At 40.2% G+C, this 12458-nt stretch overlaps 1 protein-coding gene across 4 annotated transcripts in view; it reads left to right on the top strand.

Moving 5' to 3' along the window:
• The window catches only part of LOC133502157 (leucine-rich repeat-containing protein 4C-like), a 76271-nt gene extending 64040 nt beyond the window's left edge, over positions 1–12231 (top strand). For all 4 annotated transcript variants that reach the window (XM_061822632.1, XM_061822630.1, XM_061822631.1 and 1 more), the window contains exon 3: positions 10005–12231. In XM_061822632.1, the coding sequence (XP_061678616.1) occupies positions 10056–12002 (1947 nt within the window). In that variant the 5' untranslated portion in view covers positions 10005–10055 and the 3' untranslated portion in view covers positions 12003–12231. The remainder of the gene's footprint in view (positions 1–10004) is intronic.
• The last annotated feature ends 227 nt before the right edge of the window (positions 12232–12458 follow it).

Below are 12458 nucleotides of genomic sequence, written 5' to 3'. Positions count from 1 at the left end.
TCATGGTTTTTAGAGTATTTCCACATTGAATTATTTCTTGCACTCTACACTATTTGAAGTGTACTTTAATTATAATTTCTTTATTATTTTTTAGTTTTTGCTATTTTAGTTGTTTTATTTATTTGTCTTTAAATGCTTTTAATCATTTAAAGCACATTGAGTTAACTTGTGTATGACTTGCACTGTACACATAAATTTGATTTGTTTTCATTAAGGAAGCTTTTTTTTCATCACAAAGCGATAGCATGGTAGCGTTCAGATGCTGCATTACCAAGGCACTAGTTAATCTTAATTTTAAAATGATTTTTATTTATTTATAATGATTTATCACATACCTCAAGCAGAAATTCAACTACCACTCTGATGCATACTTTGTGCAGCACACCACTCACAAAACCGGGTCACACAAATGGAGGCATGCTAGGAGAGATTCAGAGGAAGAGCGGTGATTAATGCATCACTTGAGCTTGGGTGGTGGGAACAATACCGTGCTCCAGGGCACCGGACCTTAGGCAGCAAGCAGACTAGTATCTCCAACACCTCGGTGGTAATTCTACCTTTGTGTCCATTATAGGACTTGAACCTCTGTCCTCCAACTCCAAAGTCCATCAGACTGAGTTATTACCACTCTAAATACATCATTAAATAAATCCCTTCCATTTGATGTCATAGAATAAACCTGCCTTGTAACTAGATTATGGAAAGTGTGCAGCTAGATACAAATGGCAGAGGTGGGTAGAGTTTGTGAACCGCAATGGGCTGTGTGCAAAATATATTTGAATGAATGAGTCCTCCCAGAATACTACACGATGTTGTGGTGTTTACTGTGCAGCCCCAAAAACAAGCTTGTGTCAACATTTAAGATGTTCAGAACAAATTCAAGGACAAACACATATTTCCCAAAGTTAACAGAACAATCATCAGTTAAACTCAGCAAACTTGAAAAATAGTTCAAAATGTGAACTCTAACAACTTATTTGGAAGAAAAGGGAGAAATCTGTAGATCTGTGTGTGTGTGTGTGTGTGTGTGTATTTAAATAATTAAGATAAATTGGTGAGCTTCATTTCTTTTGTGGATAGTTTGGGTAGAATAAAAAATGGCTTTCCCAACACAACTTGCTTTTGTGAATAAAGTTGTAGCTATTCATTTATTGATTTTACAGTTGTTGAATGAGAAAAATCACGGCAGGGCTGTGATCTCAGTGTTCTTATTATTGTTTAGATACTTACTTTACATTTGAAACTTTTTTTGTTTGTTGGTATACTGTGAGATGTATGCCTGAGCTTCACAAAGGTTGGAAATCAATGGTTTCAACAGAAAGGTAAGAAATCATTCAGGGTTCATTTACTTTGCAGATAGAAGAAAGAAATAAGAAAAGCAGCATAAAGCATCACAACATTTGGTTCAAAGGACATCAGATGCCTGTATGTTGTTTCCATTAACATCAGCCAGTTTATTTACAGTCAGACTTTCATATTTATACCATATTATAATCGTATGGATAGGTTTCCAATTCCACCATCTTGTGTGTCATAGAGGTCAGAGAACACAGGTGATAGGTGAAGCGTAAAGTTCTTTTGTATCATTGAGTTATCCGATTGGCTTAAGGGTGTCATGGTCCTGCTGGTCCAGCAATGGCTGGGCGGGTCCCAGCACACCAGCGCTGATTAAGAGGCGCACACCTGCGCCTCATCCTGGCTGATTCACCCCGGTATTTATAGGACCCAGGGGACGACTGGTCTTGTTCAGATTGTCGCAACTCATGCCCCATTCCTGCACTCTATATTCTGTATGTATTCTTGATCGTGAACCCTGGTGTACCGACCTCCGCCTGTCCTCCGACCGACCCCTGCCTGCCCAGGGACCTGCTCTCTACGCCCGACGTCCTGACTACCGCTGCTCCACTTGACTGTCTGCCTGATCCCCGACCTTGGAACAAATAAACACTTTTCCCAAACTGCCTCTGCGTCTCCATGCTGGCAGTGCCTCGAGTTTCCCAGTGACGTTACAATACTTTAGTTTAAAACATATGTTAACATGCATGCATGGTATTTAAAATGGCAGCGGGAGCAAAACTGAGTTTGGTTGTATTTTATTGAAGTATTTAACAATGCACATGCTGACATTATTTTTTGATTAATCCTCATCCTCAAATCCATCAAAGTCCTTTTCTTCTGTATCCGAAATGAACATCTGAGCAAGTTCCCCATCAAACACCCAAGGTTCCCTCTTGTCATTGTAAGAGTGAGTCGCGTTGCCATGCGGCTCCTCAGTAACAATGCCGGCTTTTGCAAAGCTCGAACAACAGTGGAAGCAGACACATTGGCCTAAGCATTCACAATCCATTCATTCACAAATTGTGGCGTAACTCGCCCGATCCTGCATCCCAGTCTTAGTAAAGCTGTGTTTTCTAACACCATTCGCAACTTCACTTTGAATGTCCTGTTTACGGTTGAAGTTCCTTTGTTTCGTATTGTCGAAGATCGTTTTCCTGCTTCCTACTCTTGGAAACCATGGGTTTGTTGATCTTGAATTTTCTTGCGGCTGCTCGACTCCCATGTTCCTCCACTTAACTGATAGCTTGCAGTTTGTCGGTACTGTTTTCAGGGGTCATTAGCCAAACCGATGTTGTTATGCACAATGCACTAGATACCTACTGGGGGTGGGGGGTGCCTTTAGCATCCTCTTTCATGCCCACTGTTCCCCCTTCCACACATCCGCATCTTGTCCTCAGTCACATCCGCCTTTCCTCGATATAGCCAGTGTGTCAGCAGGGAATGCTCCCAGTCAGTCAGGCCACACACCCATTAAGTTCACACAACAGCGTTTATGGATTTTGGATTTTTATGCACACATAAGGCGTGCCATATTTTAGATTCACGATCCATTTGGGAGAAAATTTGAGACTTTTAAGTGTGTCTTATGGTGGTGAAAATACGGTATTCAGAATTCCGCAGTGCATGTGTGTTAATTACGCCAAAATTCATAATTTTATCTGGATTAACTACAGGTGCAACTGGATGTATTAAAACAGCAATTATTCATAATGTTAATTACAAGGAAACAACTAACAGTCATTGTTTAGTGGGTCACATGGTTGACTTTCATGAGTCAAGCATGATATCCCATTCAACCTTAAGGTGTGACTGTGACTGTGATTGCTTCTCTGTCTCTTTGTGTACTGTGACTGACTGGTGACCAATCCACAGTACAATTTGTGGTTCCTTGATCTGAACCCTGAAGAGAGTAAGAAACTGAAAATGGAAGGCTAGATTGGAGGCACGAACACCATCCCTGCCTATGACTGACCAATGTATTATATAAGCACACCCAAGTTCTCGGACTGCAACCCAAACTATCAAAAACCTTTGTTGAAGGAATGCATTTTACAAGGATCAAACAATTTCATGAGCAATATTGACTTCTGGGAGGAAAATCAGCACCTCCAAATCCGAGACTATGGTCCTCAGTCGGAAAAGGGTGGCATGCCCTCTCCAGATCGGCGATGAGATCCTTCCCCAAGTGGATGAGTTTTTGTATCTCGGGGTCTTGTTCACAAGTGAGGGTAGAATGGAGTGGGAGATCGAGAGACGGATTGGTGCAGCGTCTGCAGTGATGCGGACTTTGTATCGGTCCGTTGTGGTAAAGAGGGAGGTAAGTCGAAAGGCGAAGCTCTGAATTTATCAGTCAATCTATATTCCTACCCTCCCCTATGCCCATGAGCTGTGGGTCGTCACCGAAAGAACAAGATCCCGGATACAAGCGGCCGAAATGCGTTTCCTCCGCAGGGTGTCCGGGCTCTCCCTTAGAGATAGGGTGAGAAGCTCGGTCATCCGGGAGGGGCTCAGTGTTTGAGCCGCTACTCCTTCACATTGAGAGGAGCCAGATGACGTGGCTGGGGTATCTGTTTCGGATCCCTCCTGAGCGCCTCTATGGTGAGGTGTTCCGGGCATGTCCCACCGGGAGACCCCGGGATGACCCAGGATACGCTGGAAGACTATGTCTCTCGGGTGGCTTGGGATTACTTTGGGATCCCTCCGGAAGAGCTGGAAGAAGTGGTTGGGGAGAGTGAAGTCTGGGTATCCCTGCTGAAGCTACTTCCCCCGCGACTCAACCTGGAAAAGCAGTAGGTAATGGATGGATGGATGGATGGATAGAATATTGACTTATTTGAGTTGCTGCAGTTTTTACTGTGTATACTCGTCTGTCCAAAAGTGGACACATTGGCCATGGTGTCATTGGCTTCTCCCTTTCTTATACATTTGGCGTCGTATTGAAATCTGAAGAGACTACAAGCATCCATTTAAAATTTATTTATATCAAGTGTCAAGCTGGTTGTCTATGCATGAGTGACTTGGAGATTTCTTTCACGTGATACAGTATGATGACAATTCTTTGTCAGATCAAGGTGTTTACAGTAAATGTGGTAATTGTGTTTAAAAATTTGAAGTAACAAAATTAAGATCCTGCCAAATAAGTCACTAATGGTGTCACAGTTAATTTACCTGACTTAAATGCAGCTGCTGACTTCCTCCATGTGCCCTGCAATTGGGTGGCAACCAGTTCAGGGTGTACCCTACCTCCTGATAGGTTCCAACACTTCCGCAACCCTCATAAGGATGAGCGGCTCAAAAAATGGATGGATGGATTCAGAAATCCTTGTAGCCCCAGACCTAAATTGGATTGTGTCTTAATGCTCATGAGTTTTTCAATTGTCTTTTTGCACAGAGTATGGAATGCATGTGCAAAACATATAAATTTAAAAGAGGCAGTCGGTAATCTGGAAGAACCTGTGGTTTAGTGTCAGACGGTTAAATATAAAGTCCTGTTGCAGCCAAAATGTAAAAATGGCAATTAGTGTTTGGGGAAAGTCAGTCTGCCAGTCTGCTTCCTTGGTACTGTTGAGCACGGTACCATCTCTAACTCACCAGCTCAAGAAGTATAACATTGTTTGTGTGCCTCTTCCATTGACATATCTCCTTGCATGACTGCATGTGTAGATACATTATTTGGTCCTCTGTTTGTAATGTGCAATACAAAATTCAGTATACTGTATACAGTAAATACATCAGACTGTGAGTTGAGTTTTCCCTTGAGGGATTATTATTGGTATGATAAAAATGACTTCAACTATAGTATCCTAGAGACAATTGTGATAGTCTAAATAGTTTAGACAATGTATTTGATTCCCTGTTTATTAATGAAATGCATTTTACCAACTTGTTATGAATGAGACACACAAGCTGTGGGTGAAAAGGTTTCAGCCGATAGGGCTGGAGAGCAGCTGTCAGTTCATCTCACTAAACTAGTTAGGACCAATTCAAAATATCAAGTACTTGTGTCTGTTCCACTTCACTGATGAAAACAACACTAAAAGGGTGAGAACATGGCTGTGCAGTGTGGTCTGCTGTTGTCTTATTACCACACAACCTGATCAAAACCTGGTAAATATTTATTTATTTGTTGTTTTTTTTATGTGGAGTATATTTATATTTTGGATTTCATCTGTTGGTAACTGTTCCAGATAAATTTACTAATGCAACAAAGGTACAGTAGCATTGTTGGTAAATTGGTGTTTTTAACTTTCACTTTGAAAGAGAGGCAAAATGCCTCAACTATTTCGAGGCAAGTCTGGCTCCTTGAAAAAAAGCAATTATGAAAATACATGTAAAACTAGTGAGGGGCATTTAATTACAATTCCATAATCAAGTAAAAGGACAATGGTTGATTTTAGATGTCAGAAAATACAAATTATGCTTTCTTTTTTACACATAGTTCTTTGTTCTAATAATTTTTTTTTCAGCAATTAATGAAGATGGAAAAACATAGATGAAAATCTCATTGTGAAGTGAGCCAGTTCAACACAGTTGTCGTCATGCAGAATATTGTTGACATAGCAGAGCTGTGTTTGGATATGTCATTCTGTTCTTCAGACTGCAAAATACTGTTGACAGAACCTAGTTTGGTATATTCAGATCAGAACTTCCCGCCACATGAACAGCTTCTTTCCAACAGCCATCAGACTCATAAACACTAAACAAACCGTACTTCCATTATAACTTCATATGCATGTGATACTTATTGCACACTGTTTATACTGATTACACATTGGTTGTTTTTTTTTTTCCTTGAGTTTTCTTGAGAATATAGATTTATATCTATATTTTCATTTTGATCATTTATGTTTCATGTTGTACCTTCAGACTGAGGAAAATTCCGAGTGAATGTACCTTTCACTGATAATAGTCATTAAATTGATTCTGATGCTGGTTACAGCCAAAAATCCAAATCTAACAATGACAATAACTACTACTACTACTACATTCAATAATACAGTACGAGAGTAGATTTGGGATTCACCACTTGGCCCCAGCCTCCCTGTGTGGTTTTGCTGTCCTCTCCATGCTTGAGTGGAGTTTTTGCAGGTACTCGGGTTCCCTCCCACATTCCAAAAACATGCATGTTTCTTAACAAACTTTAAATTATCCATACATAGTATATAAATGTAGTGTGAACGGATGTTGGTCTGTACATGCACCTATGTTTGACTGTTGAACAGTCCAGGGTGTACCCTGCCTCTCGTGCAGTCAGCAGGGAAAGGCTTCAGTTTACCTGCTACCCAAAAGGAGGATAATTTGGGCAGAATCTGAATGGATGAATAAACATGAGGAAATGAGGTGTCAATAGTTGCAAGAATGAAAAAAAGTTATAAATCCAAAAGCAAGATATCACCGCTTTAAAATCATGTTTTTGATGGTGTGGGCATTCAGACATGCTGGAGCACATATTATTCAGTAGAAAGACCACTGTAAGCCATAGTGAAGACTCTGATGCTTCAACACATCTCGGGAGACTGCTCTTACAGCTTCAAAAGTATGAGCTGACCTCGCTTTGCTGATGCATATTTAAATTACTGTCAGAAACTGAAAAATGCTGAAGTGAATGTCAAATGTGCAATGTGAGGTTGAACAAACCAGAAATAAGCATGGGTTGTAAATTCTGCTCTTATAATTTATTCAAGTGAACCTCACCTATCCTCCATGAGAATAAAGTTGTTAAAATAAAGAAGTACAGCTATATAAATGGCATGCCAGGGGTGCTAGATAACTGCCATCCAATAATGCCGCATTTTTTTTTATTTATAATTTTGGTTAAACCTAATCTAAAATAATAATTTTGTTCTGTACCATGCATTTACATTTTTTTCTTGCATTTCCACTTTTCAGTGTTATCAAAACAGATACTGGACCACATTTTAGGAATCCTAGTCACCACTCCTACTCTCAATATCAAAAGGATGAACCAAGATTGCTTGAAAAATTTATCACATCTGTAGTCCCACAGGATTAAAGTGTCCAGATCACCAAATATTATAAAATACAGTGGTTAATGCCTGAGACAATTCAAAGATATTCATTCATTCATTCATTCAATTTCCCCAACGTTTATCCTCACTAGGATCACGGGCATGCTGGAGCAGGCTACACCTTGAACTGGTCGCCAGGCAATTGCTGGCCACAGATAACCATTCACACTCACATTCAGACCTCTGAGCAATTTCGATTACTCAATTAACCTTTCCATGCATGTTTTGGAAACCATAGTACCTGGAGACAACCCACGCAGACTAGGGGAGGACATGCAAACACCACACAAGTGTAGGCAGATTAGAACCCAGATCCCCAGAACTGTGAGGCAGATATGCTAAGCACTCAATCACAGTTTTGCCCCAAAGTTGTAATTATTTTTCACTAACAGTCATATTGTCAGCAGGGTCAAAATTCTGTGGTGAAGTCATTGTCGGGTTACATTTATGTTGCGCTAGTATGATGTCACTCAGTTACTGTACATTATGTAGTTATATTAGCTATAATCATGGTTAAGATATACTTTGTTACTATGAGGGGATTAAGATATTCGACCTTCATAGCACATTGTCAAATGCACACCAGATAATGCCGTTGTTTCCATGTATTTTATTTTTTATTTGTAAACATACAAAATGTACAGACTCTGCTTTAGTGGTCTGAAGGAATGGATAATGACAAATAATTTTACCAAGAGTTTTAGGCCCATTTTCTCCACTTAAAAATATTAACATACTAAAGGAGTCACATTAAGTTCAACATCAGCTGCTAACAGTGGCCCATATAAAGAACGGTTTGCCCTAGTTTAACAACAAGTGAAATCCAATATTGTGGCTCAAGTCATGAGTAATGTAACAGCTATTGCAAAAAAAAAAAAAAAAAAAAAAAAATCAACTAGTGAGTACTACTGCTTCGTACCTTCAACCAGCCATACAGTATTTATAGCACGATAGAAAAGGTGGTGAGCAAAGGAAGACCGGTGCTGAATGTGCTGGGTATCACTCCCACTCTCAAATCCATAAAGGACTTTAGTTTATATTTGGAGCCGTTACAAGATTGCAGGCATAATCATGAAGTGACCCAATTTGATTTATATCTCATTAATCTCTCCCTCGCTGTCCTCCCTCTTATTCTTTCAAGTGTAGAACGCATGCTGACCTTCTCCTATAATATATGCCACTCATTCTATAATCTTCCATCATCATTCCTTCTGCGTATCATGCAGAATGAAAGCAGTAAGTCACTCTTCACATCATAATAAGCAGCAACAACCCCGACTCATTTTCCTCATCTACTTTTATCTCCCCAAAAGGAACTCAACCAAACCAGTGAACAATTGACGATTAAAGAGAGAAAAGAAAAAAATATTCAAACCTGTTCCAAAGTGGTGCCATCATCTGAAGAACTTGAACCCCGATGAAATACATAGAATGATGAATGATTTTTTTAATGCAAAAAAATATGACTCCCATGTCAAAAATCACTAAAGAAAATGTGGTACTCTCCTTATCAAAAATATTGGTAGAGCCAGGCAAATTGCTTTATTTTATTGTGGACTAAACAAAATAAAGACATTAGAACGCTTTAATATTTACATCTTGATAACCTAGAACATAGCACTCATTGTTTCCACGCACTTGTTGTTATGAGCAAAGGTTTTGGATCAATACCTTTTCTACTCTATTACATTGCTTATTCGAACAAAAATTGTACTTAAATATTCACTGGAAATTCAAATGGGAATATCAAACTGGACATATTTGTCAAAATTAGTAATTCTCCTTATTGTCCACAAGTCCAGTCAGTTAGGCCGCCTTTTTATACTGCTGACAAATGAAGAGAAACTGATTGTTGAAGTTGAAGAATTCTTCAAGTTTCTTAATATCAGTTCTTGTCTTCCGTCTATTTTTAAATCAGTTTTAATCAGTCGTGCAAAATGAGAATCCAATCAAATCCTTTTGATTGTCTAGTAAGCATGTATTGTATTGCTTTGTAATGAAGTGTAATCTCCTCTGGTACTTCAATTTGGATTTGATGATTTATCTCTGTCGGTGTCAAATATGAGGAAGAAAATAGGGCAATTGGATTGTTTATTTGAATGAGCGTAATTCATGGTTACAAAAGAGCCTCTTAGTCAAATTAATGAAGAATGTTCTCCTTCAAAAATATTTTTCTGCCTCTCTAATGCTGCATTTTATACGTCATGGCACGATTTGCACGAATATTGTTTGAAAAAGTGTCAAATAAGATCATATACATTGCTGATACATTTACACTCATCATGCACAATCATTTCTGGATACTGTTATTTTTAAAATCTATCCATAGATTATGATTAGATTAGATTAGATTATCCGTAGTGTGTTCTGCATTGTATTTCTGGAGTTGGATTACTTTATTCTTGTTAAGGTCACTTAAGGTTCCTTTTTTGCACTGCTCCCTTCTCAATCAGATATACTCCATGAGAGAGTTTATGCAATTATGGTATTTGAGGTGCTACTAAAACACATGCAACAAAGGCTACAATAGTTGCAGTTTATTTGTATGTACTTTGTCCAGTATATGAATTCAAAAATGCATTTGCCTGGTACATCATCCAATTTATATATACATTCTTATGTTTTATTTCATTCCAGTTGTCTCCAATCCTCTTTCCAGCAAGTGGAAGACCAGTCAATGAATTATGAATGTTAAACAAGATGACCTCCTCTCAGCAGCAGCAGATGATGCGAGGTCCTAGGCGGAACCGGGCCTTGTCTGACCCTTTGCTTGTGCTGCTCCTGGCCCTACAGCTTTTGGTGGTTGCGGGACTGGTCCGTGCTCAGACATGCCCTTCCGTCTGCTCCTGTAGTAATCAGTTCAGCAAAGTCATCTGCACACGGAGGGGCCTAAGAGAAGTCCCTGATGGCATTTCTACCAATACACGCTACCTGAATCTCCAAGAAAATCTCATCCAGGTCATTAAAGTGGACAGCTTCAAACACCTAAGGCATTTGGAGATCCTGCAGCTGAGTAAAAACCACATACGCAAAATTGAGCTTGGGGCCTTCAATGGACTTGCTAGCCTTAATACCCTGGAGCTTTTTGATAACCGCCTCACCACGATCCCAAATGGAGCATTTGAATACTTGTCCAAACTAAAAGAGCTATGGCTGAGGAATAATCCAATAGAGAGCATTCCCTCCTATGCTTTCAACAGGGTGCCCTCATTACGGCGACTGGACCTTGGGGAGCTGAAAAGGCTATCCTACATATCTGAGGGGGCTTTTGAAGGGCTGAGCAATCTTCGCTACTTAAATCTGGGCATGTGCAATCTGAAGGAAATTCCCAACCTTATTCCCCTGGTGAAGCTGGATGAATTGGAGATGTCAGGGAACCAGCTGTCTGTCGTCCGGCCCGGCTCTTTTAAGGGGCTGATCCATCTCCAGAAGCTATGGATGATGCATGCCCAGATCCAGACTATTGAGAGAAACTCTTTTGATGATCTCCAGTCTCTGGTGGAGCTTAATTTAGCTCACAATAACCTTACGCTCTTGCCCCATGATCTTTTCACTCCTTTGCATCATCTGGAGAGGGTGCATTTGCACCACAACCCTTGGAATTGTAACTGTGACATTCTCTGGCTAAGTTGGTGGCTCAAGGAGATGGTACCAGCAAACACCAGCTGCTGCGCCCGCTGCAGCTCACCAGCTCACCACAAAGGGCGCTACATTGGTGAGCTTGACCAAAACTACTTTCATTGTTATGCTCCTGTTATTGTGGAGCCACCAGCTGACCTAAATGTGACAGAGGGGAGTGCTGCAGAGTTGAAATGTCGAGCCAGCTCTTTGACATCTGTGAGCTGGATTACACCCAATGGTTCCATCATGACACACGGTGCGTACAAGATCAGAATCTCAGTACTGAATGATGGCACCCTGAACTTTACTAATGTTACCATGCAAGACACTGGTACTTATACTTGTATGGTCAGTAATTCAGCCGGTAACACAACAGCGTCTGCCATACTCAATGTGTCCTCAACTGAGAACAGCAGCTTCAGCTACTTCACCACAGTGACTGTAGAGACGATAGAAATACCACATAATGAAGGCGTCACTACGATTGTGCAACAGAAGGTAGGCCCCACCCCTTCGATTCATACATGGAAGTCTCTTTCACCCAGTTCTACAACGACCACCACAGTGCAGACCCCACTCTCTACTCATGCCACAGAGAAGACATACACAATCGCTGTCACTGAATTTGGTGGAGAGGGCTCCCTAAATGGCTTGGATGAAGTCATGAAGACAACCAAGATCATAATTGGCTGTTTTGTTGCAATTACACTAATGGCAGCTGTCATGCTGATCATCTTCTACAAGATGCGGAAACAGCACCACCAGCAGAACCACCATGCGCCCACACGTACCATTGAGATAATCAATGTGGACGAGGACTGCGTAACAGGAGGACCAGGGATGGAGGGCCACCTGACTTTGCCTCCTCTCGAACATGAGCATCTCAACCATTATAACACATATAAAGCAGCATACAACCACACCTCCACTATCAACTCCATACACAGCTCAGTGCATGAACCTTTGTTAATCCGGGCAAACTCAAAAGACAATGTACAAGAGACCCAAATCTGAGCTTTGTTTTTTCTCAAATAATCGAATTACAGCAAGACTCAAACATGGACGTACCACCGTGGGTTTGGCAAATTAGTGGTTGCTGATGTTCAACTATGGACTTTGGTAATTAGGGTTATGTCAGTTACAAAAAGTGTCTTTAAAAAAAGTTATTTATTTAAGAACAGACTATTGTTGTGAAATCAAGAAAAAAAATGTTCAGCAATTTTTTTCAACACCTAATTCAAGTTTTTTCCCCCTTCCTCTCATTGTGTTGGTTGACTGACATGCTTTTTTGACTATGTTTGGAGACAATAGTTCCAAAAGTAATAAAATAAGGAGACTGTTTATATTTGGTGAACTGTAAACTTTGTTTTCCCAATGAATCTTGAGCACATGAATTTTTTTCTCCAACTGTGGGGTTGGGTAAGGTATTTTGTGACTATCAGAGAACTGGATGAAATAAATATTTAAGCC

This window comes from Syngnathoides biaculeatus, chromosome 6, assembly GCF_019802595.1.
Source record: "Syngnathoides biaculeatus isolate LvHL_M chromosome 6, ASM1980259v1, whole genome shotgun sequence".
Lineage (NCBI taxonomy): Eukaryota > Metazoa > Chordata > Actinopteri > Syngnathiformes > Syngnathidae > Syngnathoides > Syngnathoides biaculeatus.
Note: the sequence above shows the minus strand (reverse complement) of the source record. Positions and strands in the feature narration are given on the sequence as shown.